The following is a 26,537-nucleotide window of genomic DNA, read 5'->3' as shown; positions in this document are numbered from 1 at the left end:
TATGGCAAGATTCGAGCCCAGGTCTCCAGACCATTAACTGGTCTCTGAATTAATAGTCTAATAATACCTTGAGGCCATGGCCTCTCCAGTGAAAGTTGGTAGATAAATGCAAACCTTGCTTCTCTCTTCATGGAGCGAGCAATCCAGGAAACGCTATGATCTGTGTTGCCAAGAAACAGTACCCAATTCACTTGATTGCCGATTCCCTCATCTCTTCTTGTATCCCTAGTTGAAGCCCAATCCTTGATGCACTGCTGCAAGTCCCACTCTGTTCAGTTCCTAGTTAAGGATTTGTACAGGAAAGACAGGAGAGCCAGAAAGACCTGAATCTGTTAGAAATAGATGTTGGAGATTAAATTTTAATAAAAGCACCATTAGATTGCCGTCACACACTTAAAAGCCATCCATCTGACAAGGCTCTTTGTACTCAAAGCAATTTTTGATGGCTTCATTTCACTGAATGGCTTTGCCACACAGCATCAAGGCTGATATATTTCACCACCTAACAATTGCTTCCTGCCAGTATACAGTACAATGTCAATTTTGTTCCAAAAGTTTTAATAGGTCATTACACAAGCATCCTCAAATAGCACCAACTTCTTTTTATTGGAGCTCAAAATGTAGGCAGTCATCCAGTGTAGTACTGAGGGAGTGCTGCATTATTGGGGATGCCAAATTTTAAAGTGAAAGTCTGGTGCATGCAAAAAAAAAACTGCTTCACCATTCATAAGCAACTGATTGCACCCTCCACATTCCTGCCTACCCCTCACTTCTCTCACTTTTGCTTAACAAGCTGCTCAAAGAACATAGAAAAGTACAGACCCTCAATGGTTGTGCCAGCCTTCTATCTTACTCTAAGATCAGACTAACCTACATACCCTTTATTGTACAGAGGAACCTCAATTATCCAGCATTTGATTACCCGAATATCGGATTATCTGACAAAATCAGAAGGTACTGATGCCTGGCTAAACAATGTTATCCAACATTTGATTAACCAAACAAAATAATCCCCACCATTTCCTTTGGATATTAGAGGTCCCTCTGTACTAACTTCCATGTGGCTATCCAAGAGTCACTAAGTGTCCATAATGTATCTGACTCTACTACCACTGCTGGCAGTGCATTCCACAAACCCACCACTATGTAAAGCATTTGGTCTCTCACAGCCAGACTGTGCAAGAGTTTCGTCCCCCAAGCCATCATGCTCCTTAACACAGTACAATCAGACTTTCCCATCTGAAATTCTTTGCACGACATTGAATTGCTGCTTGAAAAAAAAAGTCCATTATTTATCATCCTTCTATTACCCTGGAACTTGCATGTTTTACACTTCTAATGCACTTTATGCCGTGTACGATTGTATAGTTGTGCTGTCCATGTAGCACCCTCAATCCTGGAGGAAAGCAGTTTTTATGGAATCAGTTGTAAATGGTAGAAATGAATAAAAGCTACTCTCTCTACTTCAGAGATCTCCCTAAACCTTCCTCCAATTACCTTAAAAGTATAGCCGCTCATGATAACCATTTCCACCCAAGGAAAAAGTCTATCTATGCCTCGCAACATCTTGTACACCTGTATCAAGTCACTGCTCATTCTTCATTCCAATGAGAAAAAGCCCTAACTCCCTCAATCTCTCTTCATAAGAGATGCCCTCCACTCCTAGTAGCATCCTGGGAAATCTCCTCTGCACTCTGTCAAGCTTCCACATCCTTCCTGTAAATGAAATCTATCATGAGACCAGAACTGAAAAAGTTCAAAAATCTCTGCCCTAAAAAGCTCAAAAAAAGGTTCTGCATCCTGGTTTTAAATTTCAAAAATAACTTTATATGCATGTCATGACTAAAGCAAGAGAGTTCTGTACAGAAGCTAAATGAAGAAATAAAACAAGCATTAGAGTTTGACTCTATCCAGGAAACAAACCAAAGACATTTTTTTCTTGTACAAGACTATACTTGCATTGCCTTTTGAGACAGTTTCAAAAACTGACAAGCTGGAGGAAAACAAACTCACCTATCTTAGGAGGGCCACTTTTATTTTGTTAAAAAAGGCCGATTCCAAATTCTAGATTCGCCCACAAGAGACAGCATCCTTCCCCAAGCTGTCAAATCCCCTCAAAATCTTGTTTCAATCAAGTCACTTCCTCCTCTTAAAAAGTTTAGCAGATACAAGCTTAGTTTGTCCACGTTTTCTTAACGCAAACAGCCCATTCCATGTATCAGTCAACTATACCTTCGCTGAATTGCTTCCAAAACATTTACATTCTTCCTTAAATGAAGCAATTAATTCTGTACATAATATTCCAGATGTGTTCTCAGCAGTGCCCTGCATAGCTGATGCATAACCTTGAATGTTCAGCTTTCCTCACAAACAATACATTCTATTATCTTTAATTGCTCACTGCATCTGCACAGTAGCACACCACTTGGTACATATTGCCAACTAGAAAAATGCTCATTTGTGCCTACTCTCAGCTTCCTGTCAGCTAGCCAATTTTCAACCCATGCTAATGTGTTAACCCTACACCATGAAAACTTTCTGCAATAAATTTTGTTTTAGTGTAGGGTGGTCAAGATTTCATAAATCTTAGTTGAATAGTTTTGACCTAAGCCAGCAAGGAACTAAAATGTTTTCTGTTCAATTGTAGTTAATGTAGAGCATTAAAGCATGTGATTGGGTTAGAAATGAGTCAATCTCACTCAAGACAAGGGAGGGTACACTGCTACTCTCAGTTTTATATTTCAGAATGATGGCATTGCTGCTTTCTGCTGGGATCCACTGTCAGTGTGTAGATTCATAAGCATCTGTGACCAGTTCAAACTGGCCTCAGGTGCCAAAGTAAATTGAAGTAAGAGCAAGGCCATGTTCTTTGGGAACTAGGCCAACCGATCCTTCATTCCCTTCTCCATCAGGACGGATTGCCTGAAGGTGCTGGAAATATGGTTCAGAGGATTTGAAATGTGCACAAAATATTGGGAGGTGCGCATTGCCAGAGTGAAACAGAAACTGGTCCTTTCGAAGCATTGCTCCCTGTCCATTGCTGGTAAAAACCTGGTCATCAGGTGTGAGGCTCTTTGTTCATGGACATAGCACACATTTGGCCCATTCCCTCCAATGGTGCTGTTTCAGTCACCCAAACCATCTTCCATTTCACCTGGAAGCCAGAAATAGACCGGGTCTGCAGGGACTCCTTGTACAAAACTCTGGATGGTTGGCATACTCACTGTTGCCCTCATTCGGATTCTGATGGCCACCTTTCTGTGTGGCTGCATCAAGCTGTGTGTAGACGGTCAGTATGCAAAGACCAAGTACCACTACTTACTGCAGTTCCACCTGTCCTGCGGTGTTGCAAAGGACAGAACTGGACTCGCTGCTGCAGAACGGTCCAAGTAGTTGGACTGTTCCATATCATCTCTCCTTTGTAGAGGAATTTGCAAAGAAAAATACCTTTGACCACACGTCCATCAGGAAGTGGTCAGCATGTAGTGTTCAAGACCCTGAGGGAAAGGATCCCGCTTTCTGGTTCCCTGAGCAGACTGTCAAAGTCATTTGGCAGAATACCTCATCAGAACTTTCCAACAAGCACCAAGACATCGCTTGGCTGGTGGTGAGAAGGGCACTTTCTGTGAGACCCTGCATGCATGCCCAATAGGTCTGTGTGACTGCAGGTTGCCCTTGAAGCGGCAGCAAGGGGTTGAGACTGTCACACATCTCCTTCTGGTATATGCCTTTGCAAATGAAGCATGGAGAAAGATACAGTAGGTTGTGTCGAGGTTCATCCCAAGCAGCCCCATGACAGAGTCTGTGCACTCTATGGTCTGTTCTCTGGGAGGCACACCATGACAAATTGTGTCTGGAGGACCATCACCCCCATGAAAGACGCTCTTTGGTCTGCCTGAACCTTGTTGGTCTTCCAGAGCAAGGTGTTGACCCTGACAGTGTTGCAGACTGGCACATTCCAAGGTCCAGGACTACACAATGAGGGATGCACCAAAGCTTGGGGCAGCTGCTGAGGTCTTTCTGAATGTCAATGGGGGCCCGTTCAATTATCAGACCGTCCTAGTGTCAAACATATAAATATTAGTATTGTATGTGTAAGGTGGTCTTTGCTCTTGTGTACAGTCAAACTCCCAACGTTGTGTGTGTTTACTTGATATGCAACTGTGCAGAACCAGACTGTATACTGTCCCAAAATCCAAGTTATTTTCCCACATGAATAAAGTCAATTTTTGAAATAATAAAACTAACAACCTTTCAAAGTAAAAAGAGCAAGTTCCCATCATAACTTGTCTTTTGCATTAAATTCCTATTATGCACCTGTATTTTCAACATACTGTAAGATTTTAAATACTACCTGCAAGTTTCTGTATTGGCTAAAAATTGTATAGCTTTAAGATCATGCGCTACTTTACCAGAAACATTTATTCATAGAAAGCTAACTCTTCCAAGACGAACTGCTAGTAAAGACACAATCCCTAGCCAACAGCCTCAAATAAAAGTGAAGTTACTGTTAAAGAGTTTGATTTAATAAGGAACACCCACCAATTTTAAAAAAACTGAAAAGATGAACTTAGAGCAGTAACTAATGAGTAAAGATGATATTGCCAATTACCCTGTATTATCTTAAGAAATCAAAACTACAGACACAAACCAAGCAGAGGATAATCTCACGAATAATCAATATCCAAGGGAAAGTTTGAGACCGTAGGACGAGAGTTCACTTACATGATTACTACCTTAAAAGAAAATATCGGGAACTAGTAGATACTATAAAACCAATCCAAGATTGGACATCAAGTGTTCATGTAATAAAGTCAGAGTTCAGAATGTTTCTGAGCAAATGCAGGAGTATAGTGGCTATTATGGGCTTAAAAGGCCTTGATGTTAGTGGTTTGTTACAGAAGGAGCAAGATGGAAGACAGAGGGGGACTTCAAAGTCAATCAAATCAAGAGACCTGCGCTTTGAACTGGCATCTCAATTTAGTTACAGGTTTGCAGACCATTTAATCAGGATTAGTAAACCTTTAGGTTGACTCTCGTTGCTCAAATCTGTAACAAATTGGAAGACTTTGTTTCACTTTTATAATTGACCTAAGTCTTTCAGAGTTTGTCATCTTATCAAATAAATGTCAAATAAACTTCATTGGCTGCAAAGCATTTTGGGTTACAATGAAGTCGTGGAGGTACCTAATGAAGGTAAATCTTACATTATTTTATCTGCAAGAAGGAGAGATTAAAAGTACACGCTGCAGTGTGGAAGAATAGCAGACTGAGCACCAGGATGACAGGAAAAAAAAAGGGTTAGAGGGACTAAAACATGGTTAAGAGCACATTCTTGGAGTGATGTTTGGGAAGATGACAGAAGGACAAAAGCAAAATCCTGCAGGTGCTGACAAATTGAAATAAAATAAATAGTTCTCCAAATCCTTAACATGTAAGGCAACACCTGTGGAGAAAGGTTGCGTTGATGTTGCTTTATCAAACTGAATGATGCAGTTAGACAGTGTTCCAACAGCAGGGAAACAGTGATTGAACCTTGCTTTTAAAAATCAACATAGCTAGCAAACATCATGCTGTGCAAAATCGGCCTGTGTGTGAAGGAGTGCAAGATATTCCTCAGATACATCTGTCACACAAATGAGAGGTAAAAGGAACATTTTGTTGCTCCATCCAACAGCCCCGCACCTTATAAATAACATGTAGCCTTATGACCAGGCACTAACCTAATCTTTGGAATGGCAGCCAAAGCTCATTGGCTAGCATTTTCACTTCAAGCTTGAGACTTCACAGCACAACAGAAAGTTGAACATAAAATAGAATTTACCACACTGTAACAACAGCACTCCCAGTGCAGCATTAACAGAGCTGCACAGAGGTGTTATCTTTTAGAGAAGATGTCAAACCAAAGACCTGCCTGCCCTTTCAGACTGACGACAGAAAGTATGGTGTTGTTCCACGGTAAAAAAGGAAGCAATATCCTCAGTGCCTTGGGCCAATAAGTATCCCTTGATCAATGCCATAAAAAACACATTAGCTGGTGATTATCATTGTACTATTTGTAAAACCATAAAAATGTAGATAGAGAAAGATAGCTCATTTGGCCCATCAAACCAAATCCACCATTCAATGGATGATGATAATTCTCAACTCCACTTTCCTGCCTTATCCCTTCACTTACGAATAAAATATCTACCTCCACCTTGAACATACTCAAAAAAAAAAATCAGCCTCAGCAATTCTGACAGAATTCCACATATTCATTACCCTCAGAAGGTATTCTTCCTTGCCGGTCTTAAATGGATGAGCCCTTATTTTGATATTATATATCCTCTGGTCCGAGGTGCAAGGGATAAACAACCTCTACACATGTACACTGACAAGCCCCTTAAATATTTTATGCGCTTCAATAAATGTCTTCTCCACTTCTAAATTCCAGAGAGTACAGACTCAACCCACACAATCGCACCTCTAAAAGACAATCTCTTTGCACTGAGGATCAACCTAGAGAAATTTCTTTGGACTACCTCCAATGCCAGTACATTTTTCATTAGATAAGGGATCAAAGTGTTCACAATATTCTAAGTGTGGTTTAACTGGTATCCTGCATAGCTTTAGCAAGACCTCCCTATTTTATACTCCATTCCCTTTGGAAAAAAAAGGTTTAACAATTCATTTGTCTTCAAAATTACATGTTGAACTTGGACACGTGTTTTTCTGAATTATTCACAAGGACTCCTAAATCCCTCCAAGTTTCAGTTATCTGTAGTCTTTCTCCATTTAAGTAATATTCAACTCTATTCTTTGTGCCAAAGTACATAATCTCATACTTTCCCACATTATATTCCATCTACCAAGTTTGAGCTTATATCTAGCTCAACCTGTTGATATTCCACTGCAGACTTGACATCATCTTCACTACTTGCTTTCCCATCTACTGGTGTCTTTCACAAACTTGGCAATAATACATTCATTTCCCTTACCTAAGATCATTAATATATGGTAAATAACTAGCCCCAGCAGTAATGCCTATAGAACTCCCCTAGCTACATGCTGCCTTCCTGAAAATGTCCCCCTTTATCCCAACTCTGTCTATTAGTTAGCCAATCCTCTATCCATCCTGGTATATCACCTCCAATACCATGGACTCGTCTTATTCAAGTGTCACATGAATTTACTTATCAAATACCTTCCAAAAGAACAAACACATTACATCCATTGTTTCAACTTCATTTCTCCTGCCAATTACTTCCAAGAATTCTAATAAATTCATCAGGCATAATGTCCTTCTCACAAAGCCATTTTGACACTGCTTATTTTTATTATGCTTTTCTAAATGCTCTGCTATCGTACCCTTTATAATAGACTAAATTTCCCAATAAGAGATTGTAGGTACTTACTCCATGCAAATTGACTACGATACTTCCAATATGATAAAAACATTTCACTGCTGTAAATTATTTTGGGACATCCTGAAATCAGAATAGACATGATAGTGGCTAGCTAAATAAAGCGAGTGAATTACCACATATTAATGTGTAACTCCCTCTACTGCAACTACACAGCTACTGCAGCTCAAGATTACATTTTGCATTTTCAATGTATTGCTCAGAGTTCAACAATTTCAAACCAGAACTTTGTCCCCATTTTGGTTCCTTTGATTTTCAGGTTTGGTTTTACTCAAACTTTTCACTTATCTGTTCTTTTGGATGGTAGCTGCTCGTGATTCTACCTCATTTGACGCATCTTGTGTCTTTACCTGTCCTTTTACCAGTAAAACTTGACATTTGAGAGTCGTGCAACACAGTCTTAGTGCCCCTACATCTGGGCCAGAAGGTTTGGGTTCAATGTCTGGGAGATGTGTCAGAATATGTCCACCCAGCTTGCTTGGGGAAAAACCCCTCTAGATTTAATCTCACCCTTTCCCCTTCAACATGATTAAAACAATTCTGGTGATGGCTCAGTGCCTAGACTGAAGTTGGTAGGTCTGAAGTCTGTCTCATTTAGCACAGTGATGATACCTCACAAATGGTGGAATATGACTGGGGCAGGCTGTCATTTGACTGCTCATTGAGACAGCTCTCCCACTTTGGCATTAATCCCCTAATGTTACAAAGGGGGACTTTGTAGAGTTGACAGGGCTGTGTTTGGCTTTGTCATTTTTGGTCCCTTAGCCATTGCCAGGGGATTCACCTGGTTTCATTCCTTTTTAGAGACTTCTTAAATGGTTGTTACAATGCGTGACTAGCTATGCCACTTCAGCACACAGCACAACTTAAAAATACGGGGTAGACCATTTAGGACAGAGATGAGGAGAAACTACTTCACACAGAGAGTGGTGGCTGTGTGGAATGCTCTGCCCCAGAGGGCAGTGGAGGCCCAGTCTCTGGATTCTTTTAAGAAAGAATTGGATAGAGCTCTTAAAGATAGTGGAGTCAAGGGGTATGGAGATAAGGCTGGAACAGGATACTAATTAGGAATGATCAGCCATGATCATATTGAATGGCGGTGCAGGCTCGAAGGGCAGAATGGCCTACTCCTGCATCTATTGTCTATTGTTACGAATCAATCACATGGTGTGGATTCACACATAAGCCAGCCCAAATGATGACAGTCTTTCTTTCCTTCCCTAACATATGTTAGTGTAGCAGATGGAGGTTTATAACCATGAAGCCACTGTAGATTGTCAGCATTAGATGCTTAGGTCTAGATTTCTATTGAATTCAATTTCCTCCATCTGCCATGGTGGGATTTGAACCTGGGTCTCGGATTCACTTGTCCAGTGACAGTGCTATTAGCTCCCCTTCAACCAGAGAGATAGCAGACGAGAACAGCAGACTGTCCACTACCCACTCCACCTCCTTACTCTACTGAAAACCATAAAATCTAGTCCAAAGAGACAAAGGTCTGTGGCACAAAATGAAAAGGCCATTACGTCAGTACTGGTAGAAGGTAAACCGTCTAATTCCACTTTATAGTTAATGGTCCATAGGTTTTTAAGATCTGTATTTGAGGTGCTGTAACTAAAGGTTTTGTTTAAAGTGTTGAGTGATTCGGTTTCTGCTATGCTTTGAAGTAGTGAATCCTGTCACTGGGTTAAAAAAACCCTCAACTCCCCTTCAATCCTTGCACCAATTATTTTAAATTTATTACACTGGTTGTGGACTTGTTTGACAAATGAAATAGCATGGATAGGTTGAACCTATCGATGCACTTCAAATTTTATATGCCTCATTAATCTCTCCACTTTTCTGTAGGAAACTCAATAGCTAAAATTGCCCAATCCTGACAACATCCTATTATTAAAACTGCTCTGTGCCCTCTCTGGTGTAATTACTTCCTATAATGCCACAAGCACAGGTATACACACAATATTCCAGCTTTGCTCTAGCTAATGTTTTATGCAGGTCTCATAATATTCCTGCCTATATACTCTAGACAGATTGTACAGCAGCATTAATTCGCAAAAGCTATGTTTGCACATGCTCAGACATCGAGAAGCAAGTGGGATGCGTTGTGGAATTTTTGGCAGTTGTTAAAAATGTCAGCTTCCTTTAATAACTGAAAAAAAAAGTGTTAGCTTCAAATGGGGAGCTTGGCATCTATCCTGAATATTTCAATTCAAGTTATCCCCATAGGGTTGGAATGATTAAAATTCAAGCTCTGATCAAGACTGCAAAGTGCCTAACCTTCTGTGGGAGAGTTAATGAATATGTAACACCCAGAGAACAAGGAATTTCTGTCTCCCAAATCCAGAGGCCAAACCATTAAAACCTGCCGCTGCCATTTTAAAATCAGATTATGAGTGCATTGTGTCTCAACTGTACTCTAACTCCACATTCTTGTTTATATGTAATTTGCAGGAGCCGACATTGGACTGGGGTGGGCAAAGCTAAAAATCGCATAACACCAGATTATAGTCCAACAGGTTTATTTGGAAGCACGAGCTTTCACAGCGCTGTCGAGCTTTTGTGGCCACAACCAACTGATGAGGTGGCAGTGTCTCAAAAAAAAAAGGTGCTTCCAAATAAACCTGTTGGATTATAACCTTATGTTGCATGATTTTTAACCTTGTCTAATACAGGATTGTCCACCATAGCCTTCCAAGGGAAGATCTTGCCAGATTAACTCTACAATTTGAGAGGGGTAGGATAGAATCAGTGGTAATGGTATTACAGCTGAATAACGGCAACTACAGGGGCATGAACGAGGAGCTGGGTAGAATTGGCTGGGACAGGAGCGACAGTGGAATGGCAATGGCAGGAGATTCTGGGAGTAATTCAGGAGACACAGAGATTCATCCCGAGGGAAAAGAAGCACGGTACAGGGAGGGTGAGGCAACCATGACTGACTAGGGAAGTCAGGGGATAGCAAAAAAAGTAAAAGAGAAAGCATATAATATGGCGAAGGACAGTGGGAAACCAGAGGATTGGGAAGCTTACGAAGATTATTGGGCAAAGAAACAAGGAGGGAGAAGATTGTATTATTGGTTAGCTTACCCTCATTTAAAAGGGATGACTATAAGAGTTTCTTTTGATTATATAAAAGGGCTTTGAAGGGTTTTTTCTTGTCCTACTTACAAAAAGGATAAGAGGTTTACGACATTTTCATGTTGATAGCATTAAATATATAGGAGCGAATACTGAGTGGACAGTGTGGGGGTGGGGGTAAAGAGGAAACCAAGACTGAGGAGCAAATCAAATATTTCAAGTCAACATAAAAGAGAAAGTAAAAGTAACTCCTTCAGAATGCTGTAGTCTGAACTGTACATAATCTCTTCATTCATTTTATACCTTGAATTCTGATAACTAACATGTCCTCAGCAACATTATCCATTTGTTCCTACTTCTCTATTCTGATGTCAAATTACACACACCATCATTCTGAAGATTTACATCTTGATTGCTCCTAAGTTGGCTTCACTTCCTCCATTCCATGGAAAAAAAAATTCAGCTAACCTTATATTTCTGCAGTCCAAAATTTACTTTTACTGTAACCTCTGCACACCCATTAATTCTTGTGTTTGGATAAGCTACATGTGCTCTCTCCTGGCCAGTTTACCATGGTATAATTTACATTGTTTGTTACTACACATGAACTACATATCCCAGAACATACGAAATTCCTTTATTCCAGCAGAATGCTTGTTCACTGTTCCTCATCAGTCAACAGAACTAATCTTTGACACACACCTTCCTAAATCATTCCACCAAACCATTCCCCTCACCTCAGTTCTTTGGGAAAGTCATTGTCTCTTGCTGTTTTCTTTGTTCAGTTTTAATAAATTGGGGAGGAACCAATCTCTGGTCTCTGTTCAATATCCTCCTGTATCTCCTTGTTCAGGACATTCCCCTACTCAGGGGCACAGTAGTAAGTTATTATTGATATATTTGTCCAACTATTATTGGTAAAGTAAGAGCAAGGTGACAAAGCACACTGGATTTTCATAATTACACACACACACACAGGATGCGACTGGCCCTAGTTGGGCAAGCATTTATCGTCCAATCCATATGGCATTGAGAAGACTTAGTAAGTTACCTTCTTTAACTGAACATTAGCTGTGCAGGGACACCTGCAGTGCTGTTGGGAGAACAGTTTTGGTCTGGTGACAAAGGATGTTGGTGAGTGATTTGGAGGAGAACTTGCAAGAGCTGATGCTCCCATGCATCAGCTGCCCTTGTCCTTCTAGGTAGAAGAGATTGCAGGCTCAATAAGGTGCTATTGAAAGTCTCTTGGCAAATTATAACAGTATATCTTGGTTGTGGCATATATTGCTGTTACAATTCAGTCGTAGTGGGGGAATTGAATGTTAAAAAGTGATGGATGAGATGTCAATCAAGAAGGTCACTTTATCCTGGAAGATGTGAACAGTTTTGTTGGAACTATACATCTTGATGAGAGGGGGGTGGGGGGGGCGGGTGGAGGGGCGGGTGGAGTTGAGGAGAAGAAAAAAAAAAGAAGAGTATTCCATCATTTTGACTTTGGCCTTTTAGATCATGGACAGGCTTTGGAGAGTCACCACAAAATTCCCAGCCTCTGACCTGCTGATGCCACCTGTATTTAAGTGGGAATAACTTTCTGGTGAATAGTGTTACTCAGATACTGATGAATGAGGATTTAGCTATAGTAATGCATTTGAATGACAAGGGGAAATGGTTAGATTTGTTAGAGTTTCTTATTGCCTGGCGTTTGGGCACCATAATTGTTACCTGCTACTTATCAGACAAAACCTGAATATTATCAAGATCTTACTGTGTCTGAATGTGGACCACTTCTGTATCTGAAGATAGATGTATAGTATTGACCACTGTTCAGTCATCTGCAAACATCCCCACTTCTGATGTTATAATGGTGGTGGTGCAGGGCAGGCAGGCAGTCCCTGAGGAAGCCTCCAAGACCACCCGAAGGAGCTGCTGCAGAGATGTGCTGGTGCTGAGATGATTAATCTATAATAACCATAACCATCTTCATTTCTGCAATGACTCTAAATAGATGCCCCTCTCCTCAATTCTCTTGGAAGTCAATTTGGTTGACTAAGTGCCATTTTAATGCATCAATGAGGACACCCTCCATCACTTTTCAGCTGAAAGGGACAATATTTGGGAAGGGGACAGTCTAGTGGTATTATCAATGGGCCAAGGTAATGTCCTGGGGATATGGGCTCGAATCCCACCACAGATGGTGAAATTTTAATTAAATAAGAAAGAAAGTCTAGAATTAAGAATCTAAATGACCATGAATCCATTGTTGATTACAGGAAAAACCCATCTGGTTCACTCATGTCCTTTAAGGAAAGTACCAACTTTACCTAGCCTGACTCCAGACCCCCAGAAACGTGGTTGACTCTTATTGCCTATCCCAGAGGGCAGTTAAGTGCTGGCCTTGCCAGCAACACCCTCATCCCATGAATTATTTTTTTTTGTAAAATAAAAGTAGCTGGCTAGATTCGGTTCATCCTTCTTTTTGTGAACTGGACATAGCTGGGCAGTTTTCACATCGTTGGGAAGATACCAATGTTCTCACTGTACTGGAACAGCTTGGTTAGGGGCATAGCTAGCTTTGGAGCACAGAAACTGATGTCATATGGAGTGATCAAATTAGGTAAAGACTGGCACCTTTGACGCAGGGCACATCAGGAGAAGAAGATGGATCATATTCTTATTATTCTAACAAAGCTCGAGAGAGCATGATTTGGTTTTCTAGAAATTGGTTAATTTATGTCATTCTATGATCGTTTCACATAAACCACAGTCCAGCTTTAGTCTCCCACATTATCTACCCACAAACTTGTAATCTGAATTTAGGGCCAGTAAATAAGAGCTTGGTAATTCTTTCTTCACTGTGATCATTAATGCAATGTCAATCAATACCATGGTCCAGAAAGGGAGCAATTAAATACCTATGGGCAGTTTTATTCCAAGAAAGTAACTTTCTTTCATCATTTCTTTACTTTTTCTTTGTCTCTTGACCCAATGTGTCACTCAACCTAAATCTTTCTTTCCAGCTATTTTTTTTCTGGCTCAGATTAACTTTAAAATTTGCCCAACTTTAATTTCACTTGTTCCGCTATTTAATTCATAACCCTTAAACCTCATTGAAATGAATCATTGGTTTCATTATTGACTATTGTCATCCAAACTGAACATAGAAACATAAAAAATACTTCTTGTGGAAATGGAGGTGGGGGGGGGAGGAGGAGGGGAGAAGAGGTGTGGCAAGAACAACAAGAGGCACTTTATCATCATTAGTCTCCCCTGCATTTGAACCAAATAACAATTTACAATCTTTGTTTCTTTTATTTAACAACAATATTAGCACTCCCTTGGGTTGGATGAATCATGAAATCTTTTGTCAGTGCATTTCCCATCCTCCACCCTAGTACAGAACCTTTTATTGGTTCAAGGTTTCAGTCCTTTTTCAGTTCCAAAGGTTGCACAACCTGAAAATTTAACTCTGTTGCGCTGTGGATTTTGCCTGTCCCGCTCATTTTTTCCCCTGCATCCAGAATTTTGCTTTTGCATATAAACCATGTTTATTGTCGAAAACTACAGTTAGCCTGCAGTATCTGTGTCCACAAAATTTAAAAACATTTCAAATGGTTCAAATTTTCAAGATGGCTGAATATTACATAATTGTAGCTGACAATTCACAAAGCATTCAGAATGGAGCCATGCTGTCTGCAAGTAAAGCACTTGAGACAGATCATAAATGAATGAATTGCCTACCTCCTAAACCATTTACAAACATTGAGGCACAACTTATAGATATCAAAGATGGATAGGAGGTAATTGATAGACTTTTTACACAACGTACCCCAGCTATGAGAGGTACTGAAACTTAATCCATTACTCCATCACTGATTGCTATGCCTTCAAGTGCCTAGTTACTAAACCCTGAAATTCCATCTCCAAAGCCTTCCATTCTCCTGCTTTGAGGCTCCTTTATTAAAAGCTAACTTTACCTAATGATCTGGTTACCTGCTTTCGCCTTCACATAATTCAGTTTCAATTTTATTTGATAATTGCTCACCTTAAGTACATTAGAATATTTTGCTGTACTAAAAGGCACTGCACAAGGTGGCGACGTTAGTTATATACTTGGAAACATCCTCATTTGCAAAGCAATGGGGAAAGACCAGCAGCAATGAGACTAATTTGCTCAAAAGAGGCAGCACAAACTGTGATGGACCAATGAGCCTCCCCCTTTGCGCGAAGATTCCAGTGAGACCTGGATTTCACACATTGTGTCAAATGAAAGCAGCAGCAACATGTTCACACTGCTGAACATTTCCACAGGACAGGATTGAGATTGTTTACACCTGTCAGATCCTTTCCAGTCGCCCTGTGCAGAAATAGCCTGCATCGCTCTGTGCAATGTAAACCACCTCCCAGAGTGAAAGGTCAGGCTTGCAGTAGATGCACACACGAAACAATTGTACTCCTACTGTGGCCCCACCAGGAATACAATATTCAATTGCCACCTGAACTGTAGCCAATTGATTCTGGTAATGTTATTTTCACAGCAATTTAATCACAGCACTCCTGAAAAACATTCTCTGGTAAACAACATTAGCATAACATTAATACTGTCTTAGCCAAATACTGCAACATTCATGTATTACATATCACATCTTGTTTTTGGATGCAAGAAAAATCTTAAAGATAAGTGTGATAATGAGCAACGTTGCTAACAAAAACTGACCACACTGTGCATGGGTGTTGCTCTCTACATTATTTATGGGCAGGGTTAGTCTATTCAAAGTAAATGCACAAGCTTGCAGTGCAGGAGATAGTCTTTCTGTCCATTGAGTCCATGACAACTCTTTGTTGAAGTAACTCAAATCTAACCTACTCTCTTCATAAGGCTCTGCATATTCCCCATCACCAAATCATCAATTATTTTCCTTGAAAACTGACCATTTCCTGTGGCATAGCATCCCATGCTCTAATCTTCAAAACAAATTGCTCTGGTTGTTTCAACGAGGAAACTTCCAGCTCAGCACTGTCCCCATGACTTGTCCTACCTGCCTATCTCCTTTTCCACCTATCCACTCCACCTTCTCCTCCCTGACCTATCACCTTCATCCCCTCCCCCACTCACCCATTGTACTCTATGCTACTCTCTCCCCACCCCCACCCTCCTCTAGCTTATCTCTCCACACTTCAGGCTCACTGCCTTTATTCCTGATGAAGGGCTTTTGCCCGAAACGTCGATTTCGAAGCTCTTTGGATGCTGCCTGAACTGCTGTGCTCTTCCAGCACCACTAATCCTGCTCTGGTTGTTTCTCTTGCAATAATTTAAGAGGGAGTATCCCTTGCCATTGCACCTCAGGAAATATTCTTCCTTAAGATTATTCTAAAATGCAGTAGCTTAAAAATAAATTTCTATGAGTTGTCCTCTTAGTCGGGTCTGTTCTAGTGGAAGCAATCCAATTATCTCCAGTCTCTACTCGATACAAAAAAAGAATTCCTATTGCTGATACCATCCTAGAAAATATGTACTCTTACCTGAGCTTAATGTACTTTTCATGTTATGTCAGTCCAGTTTATGCATATTGGTCTTTTGAATGATACTTCAGTCCACAACTCAGGACTCAAAAGCAAAACCATGTTTATCAAATATTTGTGTCTACACGCTTGGTCTTTCCAATTTAAATTTATCAATAGCATTTACACTGAAGGTGCCATTTCACTTAAAAAAAAAGAGGACCTGTTCAGGATATAAATTAGGAAATACTGAACATTTTAAAAATCGGAAATTGATAGCATTTTCTCTAGCCAAATGCATGAAGGAAAATTTGGCAAAGGCAGTTATATGGAGTGAGATCACAGGTCAGGTACGATTTCAAAGGTGCAGAGTTCTCAATACAAGAAGCAGTCTACTTCTGTCCTGAACATCTTTGGAAGCTTCACATCTAAATTGCTAATAGGTCTTGCTGTAAGGAAAATTATACAAATGTATCTAATTTACCATGTGTTGTTCCTCTGGACATGTCAAGCCATCATTGTTGTGTTTTCCTTCTGAAAACTATAATAAACTTGAAACTTTAAATACTTGAATAAGTATGAGCACAGTCCTTATTGCTTCTAACACCCACTCTTGTGCATCGTCTCTTCAGGGAAATTAATGCTCAGTTACAAATCAACTTCAAAGACGCCAATTAAAACAGGTTGAAAAATGGAAGCACCTTTAAATTTTGGCAATTCAGTTAACACTTTGCCGCCTCATAGCTGATGGAGTGCCATTGAAGTCTTCTTAAATGGAGCCTAACATGACAGCAGAACACTAAATTTAAAAAAAAACACCTATTTACTCATTTCCCAATAAAAAGTTTGGTGAATAGAATTTGGAGACTACCAACGAAAATCATTGCAGGACACGACAGGAACAAAGTCAGGCCATTTAGCCCCTCAAGCTTGTACTGCTCTTCTGTTACATTAGATAGTGGTTGACCTGTATCAACTCCATCCACACACCATACTCCTTCAGTAAACCTACCTAACAGAAGCTCAGCTCTAACATTTTCAACTGACTCATCCTCAACAGTTGAGAGAGAACGGAAGAATTTCGGGGCCCTTTGTGACAGGAAGTGGGATCATGTCAGGAAGCCCAAATCTCAAAGATTTGCCACCTTTTTCTAAATTCACACACAAGGGGAAATAGTTTGTCTAATTTCCTTTAATATATTAAACATCTTAAATACCTCAATTATACTTCCCCTTTACCTCCTAGGCTTACTTTGCATCCTCAAGTTTAAGCAGTGGTGCTAAAGTTACACAGCCTGGTAAGTCTTCAAGGTGTTTCAAAAAACAAATCATAACATTGATTAAATTTAATAGTAGTTTTACTATTTCACAGGTCTAACCAACACGATAGGACTTTGGGTGTTGGCCTGGATCAGTTTCATAGCATCCCATACCCAAAGGTTGGGGTTCAAGCCCTACTTGAGCACAAACTTGGTTGACATTCCAGCATAGAGTGAGCACAGTATCGGTTGGAGGTGACATCTTCTAGATAAAACATTAAATGTTACTACATTGGCACAATGATATAGATGTAAACCTTATTTAGAAGGGGAACAGGTATATCCAGACTCAAAATTCATCCCTCGACCAACATGTCAAAGCAAAAACAGTCATTATCTTGTAACAGTTTGGCAAAATTTGTGCACAGCTAACTGCCACATTTCCCAGATTACAGTGACTGTTACACATCAATAATTACATTTTACAGCCAATACCCTGAGATGGTGAAAAGGTGCTAGCAAAATGCAAGCTCTCTTTTCTAGCTGGTGATGTTCTAATATGAAGTGAAAGCACAATGAACAATATGCTGATAGGAATGATGTGAAGTAGTATATCTGGACTTGCAGAAGACATTAGATGAGGTGTTGCATAAAAGGTGTATACACAAGGTAAAATTAAACTGGCACTGGGGGAATTTATTAGTTTGGTGAGAAGACTGGATAACTACCAGAAAGCAGAGATCCAGACCAGTGGGTCTTTTTTCTTGTTGCCAAGATGCAACTAGTGGGTGCCTCAGAGTTCAGTCCTTAGTCCCCAACTATTTACAATCTAAATTAATGACTTATATGCAAGTACTATAGGTAAGTTTGCAGGTGACAATAAAATATGCAGTAAAGTAAGTTGCAACGGAGAAAAAAAAACATTATTAATGGGGGGTTACGGACCGGTTAGCTGAATGGGCCAAAGTTTGGCAGATGAAGTTTAATGTGGAGAAGTGAGGGGTAATCCAATTTAGTCAGAGGAATAGAATACTACCTAATTGGGGAGAAACTTGAGAATGCTTCGGTGCAGAGGATATCCTTGTGCATGAATCATAAAACTGGTGTGCAGGTAGGAAAGAAAGTTATTGTCAAAGGAACAGAATGTAAAAGCAGGGGAGTGTGCTATAACTGTACAAGGCATTGAGACCACATCTGGAGTACTGCACATAATTTTGGCCTCCGAGGAGGGACGCAGTTTTATTGTAAGTACTTCACAGGAGGTTCATTAGATTGACTTCAGAGATGAAGGGCTTGTCTAATGAACAGAAACAGTAGTTTAGGCCTATACACGAGTTTAGAAGAACAATAGGAGATCTAACCAAAGTATATATAAAGATGCTAAAGGGATTGACAAAGTGGACATAGAAAGGAGATTTCCACATATGGGGCAATCTAGAATGAGAGGTCGCAGCTTCAGGATAAGGGATAGCAAATTTAAAACAGATGAGGTGAAATTATTTCAAGCAAAAGGTCATGAATTTGTAGAATTTAGTACCCCAGAGTGAAGTTGATGCTAGAGCATTGAGAAAATTTGAGGGGGGTAGGGGGTGGGTGGTGGGAATGGACAGATTATTAGTTAGTATTGAAAGGTTATGGGGAGCAGGAGGAAAGTGGAGTTGAGACTGAGATGGATCAGCTATGATCATATTAAATGGCAGTTTGGGCGAAATTGCTGACTAGTGCTCCAAGCCCTTTTTTCTTATTACTCACAGGGAGAGGTGGAGTGGCTATGAAGAAGATTATGACTGATTGCAAATGCCCACAAATAAGAAACAAGGCAAGTATTAAAAATTAAAACAATATGCAGGGCTATTGAGAAGTGAGAGCAATTTGATAAATCGTTTAAAGTGCCAACATAAACACGATGGACAGACTCTGCAATGAAAACACAGTAATTATGTTAACTGACACCACACAGCCTCTTTGATGAGAATTGCTTGCACCAATAAGATGATTGGTTGATTAATAAATAGATACAACTTGTCATGTGATTCAGCTATCTGCTCCCTCTCCATTTCTAGATTTTTCATAAAGGTGGGTTTCTTGAGAAACCTCTTGTTTGATTATCCTACTGCCTGGAGTAACGTGCTGCATCACTTTTTTTCCCTCTCTCTCTCTGAATTGCCTTTCTTCAGAAGCTTCTCTTTAATCACTCTCTCTTTAGGGCTCTTTGTTCTGAATAGTACAGTGCCAGCCCAATGTGTCTCCAAAGGATCGTAACAATAACAATGCTCTTTGTTCCTTAAACCTCTGCAATCAGTATCTCTGCCAACATGCTGTCTGCTGCTTCTATCCTCCTCTTGTGCAAAAAGTCTGCTCACTCATTGTCACACCATCAACTAATCCTTTCTCCCCACTCTGACGTTCTAGCAGAGATATTAAAACACTTACAGTTTTAAAATAAAATTAATCCCCTAGTGAAATGGCACAGTTAGGAACTTGATACTTAAACATTAAAAAGGGAATTTGCAATATCCACATCTCAGATGAATAACAAAAGTAATGAGCTAACAGTAAATTTCTCTCTAGATGGATCATTTCTGTCATTCTGGATGGATATTAGACACATCAGTTAAATATCCTCTCCCTACTATAACTAATGCTGACCTGGTATCCAAAGTATGCAGCTCCAATAATCTATTACCCTACCAAGTTCTTTTCCAGATGTTAACCCAATGTACAGATCAAAAAATGCTATTAAAAAAGTAGTGGGAAGGCAGGTATGGGTTAAAAATGGTGTACATGGATTGAGGGTCTCCCCAAAACATTAATATCCGCCACTGTTTGAATTTGACCAAATCAGGTCACAGAAATGGACACTAATACTAAAGTCATATGCATGTTAATGTAGTACAGAGGCTACCATATTTTGGACAAAGAACCCCTCAGCACACCAGAGCCTTGGATGAAATCTGGTGGAAGGAGAGACTGGGGGCTAAGTGAAACCCAGATCAGGATGAAATTGGATTTACTCTTTTGGCATTTCTTTGTGGCAGCGATACTGTCAGCTGCTGCCTGTCTACATTGAATGGAGACATGTGAAGCAACATGGCCTAAGCCTCATTCGATCCCTTTGCTCCTAACCATTTGAAAATTAATCCTTTCAATTTCAGAGATCACTCACATCACCAGATATCGCAGGTGAGAGTAATCTTTGCACGAGTAGCCTGGCAAGAAGATTTGTTGTCCTTCCACATCTGCCCTTGGAAAAGCAGCAAACTACCTTCTTGAACTTCTGCGGTCCACCTAGTGTTAAGTGTACGAAAAGGGGCATGGCATTAGGGAGGGAACTCCAGGAGTTTAATCTAGTAAAAGTGATACAGTAACAACACAGTTTCCCAAGTGAGGATGGTCCATGCTTTGAAGGGGAACTTGCAATTGGTTGTGGTCCCATGCATCTGTTGGCTCTTGTCCAAGTGCAGAGGTAATCACACAGTAGAGAGAAATGCTTTTGGTTACATGTTGTCCTAAAGATCAGGAGAATGAGGCTGAAATCAACTAAAAACCAAAGGGTAGCCCCTTCAAATAATGAAAATGAAAGGAGCTCCAAAGTATGGGTCATTCTGCTATTACATGTGTTTCATTAACACAAAATTCGCTATAACACATTTGACAAATTGGGGACACTGTTTCTGATGCGCAAAGTTTTAAGCATGTAACACTTTTCTGACCCCATGAGTTTAAATTACACTAGTTTCTTATAACATGGGGTTGCACGAGAATGGAACTACCGTGTTATAGCAGAACTGACTGTATGTGAACATGGACATAGGACAGCCCAAAATTCCAAACCTACAATTGCTGCATACAACATCCTCCACAACAAGTCAACTGTTTAAAAATAAAATCTACAAAACAAATCACATTGTATATTATATTTAAAATAACAGTAAGTGCTCAGAGATGTTATGACACACCTCTGCAGCAGTTGGGGCTTGAACCTGGGCTTCCTGGCTCAGACAGAGACAATACCACTGCACCACAGGAACCTCAAGCTTTCTTTGTATTTAAGCAAATCAATAACGACTGATCAAAATTCACTCATCATATTGTCTTTAAGTGAATGTGTTTTTTCAGCATTTCTTCATACTCTTGAGCAAAGAAACAAACTAATTGGCAACATCTGAAAAATGACCACTGTAACAAAACCTTTAAAAGAAAGAAAAAGTGATCAAATTTAAACATTTAAATAGAGAGTGATGAGAAATGGTGATGCACTCCAGTCCCTCCGTTTGTAGGAGGGAACTTTTTTTTTTAAAAATGTTCCATGAGCAAATTAACTAACTTGTTAACTTCAAGAACTAGTCCTTAAATGGGTGCATTGCAACAAAAATTAAATTTCACAGGCAACTTAAAATTCCTGGAATTAATATTCTTCAATGTGTATGGTACCCATGGAAGGCAACCTTTCTTTATAGATGTTTTACAATCAACCTGTTCAGAGATATTATTACACCTGTCTCAAATGGATGTGAGCTTGAACCTAGACATCCTGGTTCACAGGAAAGAAACACCATAACCCACAACATAAGTGCGCAACTTAATTCCCTTCACCTATTTATCATTAATCTTGATAATACAATTAACATCCATTAACATTCCAGACACCACTTGTAAACAGACCCAAGAGTTTGAAAGGCTCAGACTTTGGTGAATTGTAGACCTACATTTGGAGAGAGTGCAATCCAGAACCACAACTGACAATGAATAGTAATGATGCATATAAACACCCAAATTATTGGAAACAATGAATTACACTATTTATTGTAGGGCTATAGACTAAATTCTGCCACATGTGCAGAATTATTTGATAATCAGCAGGTGAGGGGCTTCAGTCCAACATCTTACCTGAGAATCAGCACTTGTTAGGGCAGCACTTCCTAAGTACTACCCTGAGAGCGTGTCCACCTTGATCATAATCCCCATTTTCCAGTGAAAAACTTGAACCTAGAGAGTCATCTGACTCAGAAGAAAGTGTGAGCTGATGAACCATTTTTAACACCTTGCTAATTTTATAAATCCCACTTACAATCCATTGTAGATTATGAAATTTACAAATTGTTAAATCTGACTAAAACAATTAATTTCACTAAAGCTGTAAAATCACTCATAGGTACCAGAATATAACATGGGACAACTGACCTATTGTGCAGCACTGTGGCACAAGGACAGTTTTAATTCCACTATTAAGTTTGGTGTCCCTCAATTGTTAGCCACAGATTCTGGTGCAATCTCAACAATATTCCAACTTGGATAACAACTGTTGGTAACATAGTATTCATGTCAATTGATGGAATACCACTTGAGTTTTAAATGCTGACTAAGTAATATAAACCCCATTTTAAACAAGAAAGGTGCAAAACAACTGACATCAGTTGTAATTGCGTCTCTGAAAGCTGCTTAATGAATGCTTTCTTCTTTATAAATCTTACACAGTCATATCTGTACAGAATAATGGTACAAATCAATCATCTGAAATAGTGTACAATTGTGGGTGCCTGTTACAGACAGAGCAGTGACTACAATGCTCAAAGTAACTCCCAGTTCTTGTGACAATATTAACTACTTTAGACAGAGGTTGGTAAAACTGTGCCACAAATGGCCTGGAGACAGAGACTGCAGTAGAAATAGGTGTCTTTTACTGGTGCAATGGGTGTCTAAAACTCTGCTCCTGAGATATTCAAACAATGTCTGTTGAGAAGCTTAATCAACCCTCATGTTAGGCCTAAAACAGACGTTAGTCTTCCTTTACAAATTGAAAGAAACTATGCCTGTTTTAAGAATCCTAGGATCTAATCAAATGTAACACCGTAGGATGTGATGTCACCCAGTGAAACATCGAAGTCAGCTACACTTTAAAAATTGATCAGGAGAGAAAGTGTTTTGTCCAACTCCAGTACTCCAGCAGCTGCTCCCAGCCACACCTGACTACAACTTCAATGGCTGTCACCAGGAGGGCAGCTAAGTAGAAATCAAACTTCTACATCTCCAAATGGAGACACTACCATGAGGCAGTTGCAGCTTCATCCTGACAATAATGAAACCAAGAGCCCGGTTTCTCAACCTTCAGGCTTTGGGTAAAATAAAGTAGTTCCCTGCATCCATTGATGCTGCTGCAACTGGCCAATTAGATCTATGGTGTAACCGAACAGATATCTGAAGAGGGGTTAAGTGAGGGAGCTCTTTGGATTTAGGCTGGGCCAGATGCCTTTGTGCTTTTAAACTTCTCCTGATCACCTACAGATTAGAAATTTTCACTGTTCCCCATCAGTAACAGTGCCAGTACCTTCAGTTACCTGAACTTTGTGTTCTGCAATTTGCTCCTTAACCATTTCATCCTGCCAACTCTCTTTCCACCTTTAAGACTGTCTTTAAAGCTTAACTCATTGACCAATTAGTCATCTAGTGGATGTGTCCAGTTTGGGTTTAAGATGCTCCCAGAGAACATTTTTTGATAGTTCATTAAATTAAAAAAAAAGGAACAATACAAGTACAAGTTGCTGCTTACTGAACTTTTCCAAGACTTCTTGCTGGTAGAGTAGAGGTCACATGCCTATTCCCAGTTGCTTGAGAAGTAAGACCTTTGTTACATGAGTGTGGCATATTCAGATGGTAGGCAAGAGTTACCCACATTTGTTTGGGGCTGCACTCCACAGGCCATACCAAGCATGGTGGCTAATTTCTTCTCTCTCCTCCCCTCCCCATTAACAGGGGAAAGCTTGCTATCTTTACCTGGTCTTTAGCTGGTTTAATAATGATAAATCTATCATTTAGATAGTGCCTTTCATGATCTTCAGACAGCTAATTAACAGCCATTTAAAAGCTTATGGGGCAAGGTAAGCCATTCCATTGTGCAAGATAACACTTCCAGATATAAAAGAAAATAAAATTAAATGCTTATTAAGACTCTTGTGGTCCAGTGTAGTGATAGCCAAAGGCCTAGTTTCAAGTCCAACCTGCTCCAGAGGTGCGCTGTAACATCTCTGAATAGGTTCATTAGAAATGATCATGAAATGCTTACAAAAGGATAGTCATGGTTGCGATCTCAAACATGGCATCCAACTAACAAAGCAGGAACCCACAAACAGTAGAAGGCCAGTTTTTGATATTTACAACATGCATATCAATTTGAAAGGAAGAGGTCCCCAGCTTTTCCTGCAAATAGAATCACTGGAGCTGTCACAGGAGGGGCAGATGGGGTTACACCTCATCTGAAAGGGCAACCTTAACCAAAATTTTACACCCAAGTTTCTGAACAGGACTTGGGGTCATAGAGATGTAAAGCATGGAAACAGACCCTTCGGTCCAACTTGTCCATGACATAGGTTAGGATATCCTAACCTAATCTAGTCCCATTTGCCAGCACTTGGCCCATATCTCTCGAAATCCTTCCTATTCATGTAGCCATCCAGATGTCTTTTAAATGTTGCAATTGTACCAGCCTCCACCACTTCCTCTGGCAGCTCATTCCATACACGCACCACCTTCTGAGAAAAAGTTATCCCCTAACTCCTTTTTCTACCTCCCCCTCACCCCCAAACCTATGCCTCTAGTTCTGGACTCCCCACCTCAGGGAAAAGACATCGTCTATTTATCTTATCCATCCCCCATAATCTTTCCAGGCCCCAGAAACAAACACAGTCTCATTACCATTCCTAGGCTGAATTTTCAAATATCCCCGCAATCTAACAGCTTCTTTCTGGGCTGTCCTTTCCCGAGTTAAGCACGCCACTTCCTAACATTTAGCACGTTTAAAAATCACACAGAGACTCAACAAATGCATGGAGTTGGTTTATCAAGCTGGCCACCTCAATTCCAGATTCAGAAACGAACAGGAGGATGACAGCTAATTTGTTTTTTAAAAAAAAGGTCCAAACGTTATTTTGGATTGTAACCTCCGCACGGAAAACTGATTTCGGAAGATGCCTCTCTTTATTTTAAAAAAAAAGGATAAGACCTAACATTTCAAATAAAACCCTCCCCGGTGTTGCTTCCCGGTCCGTTCTCACAGGGAGCTGTCCACGCCCTGAAATCGTCTCCGCCACTTCCAGCAACAAGACACACACACACAAATAACCTGTAATTAAATCAAATTAAACCCAATTCTCAGCGTCACTCAACTGGGGACAGTGGGGGAATGGGAGCTGAGCTCCCCGTTCCTGCTGTAACAGCCCTGGCTGGTTCAGTATAGTCATTCCCCCCACTTTAAATGCTCTAACACGTCCCTTCCTCCTCCCTCTGGCTCAGCAGCCTTTGCATTTCACATCGAGCGGTGCCGGACAGCACGGACGTTCAACACCGCACGAAGCCACGACCCCCCCCCCCTGCACTGCCTCTGCTTTACCTGAAATTGGGAGGCGAGGTGATGTGCAGCCCCAGAAAGGGAGAGGCAGCCGGCGAGCTCATGGAATCCGCATCCGCCATTCTCCATTCAGAGCCCCCGAAAGGCGCTCTCAGACGTCAGACCGGGGGGGTAGCCTTCAATGCAAAGCGAGGAGTGTTTAACCCACTTTGCACACACCGGCACCTACCATTGCGAGAGGCTCCATAGGCCTGGCAGGTCTTTTGTCGAAGAGCTACTGCCTCCCCTTGTAGAGGCTGTAAGCACGGAGTCTGCTGATGTGTTGCACCGTGATACGACGTGATTTTGGGGGGGGGGGGAAGACGCCAGAATTGGAACAGCTCCACCCCAACCAGATCGTGCTTCCAGCTGGCGGAGAATTCATTGACAACCATTCACTAGGAATGGCTAACCACCTCCCCCAACCCCATGGCTGCAGTCTCCAGGAAGTTGCAGATTTGTCTTCCAAAACAGTTACAGGAGAGAAGGAATCTAACAAAGACATTTCCTTGAATATTTCCATTGTATTAATTAGAAAATTGTTGGAGGTGAGGGAGGGGGGCAAACAGCAAAAATTGACCTAAATGAGGTCACTTACAGCATGTTAATATTTAAAATGATTATTCATTCTGAGGATGTGCAGGTTGTTGGCAATGCCAATGGTTACTACCCTGTCCTTACACATCACATTTCAGACGCTGGTGGTGACATGGCCCAGGAGAGAACTGGCACTGTTCTTGTGCACTGGTAATGCCCATACCTGTGGGCCAGGAGGCCCAGTTCCAAGTCCTACCTGCTTCAGAGATACGTCAATCCCCATTCTGGCCAGGTCTGTGGTCACGATTTGAAAGTTACGGATTCACACTTGCAATGTGTATGTTTGCCTTTGCTTTAGGGTGGCACAGTGAC

At 40.6% G+C, this 26,537-nt stretch overlaps 1 protein-coding gene across 4 annotated transcripts in view; it reads right to left on the bottom strand.

Moving 5' to 3' along the window:
- The window catches only part of mapk8ip1b (mitogen-activated protein kinase 8 interacting protein 1b), a 156,777-nt gene extending 130,774 nt beyond the window's left edge, over positions 1-26,003 (bottom strand). For 2 of the 4 annotated variants that reach the window (XM_072592559.1, XM_072592562.1), the window contains exon 1: positions 25,632-26,003. In XM_072592559.1, coding sequence (XP_072448660.1) covers positions 25,632-25,711 — 80 coding nt within the window. In that variant the 5' untranslated portion in view covers positions 25,712-26,003. Of the gene's footprint in view, positions 1-114; positions 330-25,631 lie in introns of all 4 variants that reach the window. The other 2 variants (XM_072592561.1, XM_072592558.1) reach the window with 2 other exon arrangements.
- Positions 26,004-26,537: the final 534 nt, after the last annotated feature.

Source organism: Chiloscyllium punctatum, chromosome 22, assembly GCF_047496795.1.
Source record: "Chiloscyllium punctatum isolate Juve2018m chromosome 22, sChiPun1.3, whole genome shotgun sequence".
In the NCBI taxonomy this organism is placed as follows: domain Eukaryota; kingdom Metazoa; phylum Chordata; class Chondrichthyes; order Orectolobiformes; family Hemiscylliidae; genus Chiloscyllium; species Chiloscyllium punctatum.
The sequence above is the reverse complement of the archived record's forward strand: the minus strand, read 5'-3'. Positions and strand labels throughout refer to the sequence as shown.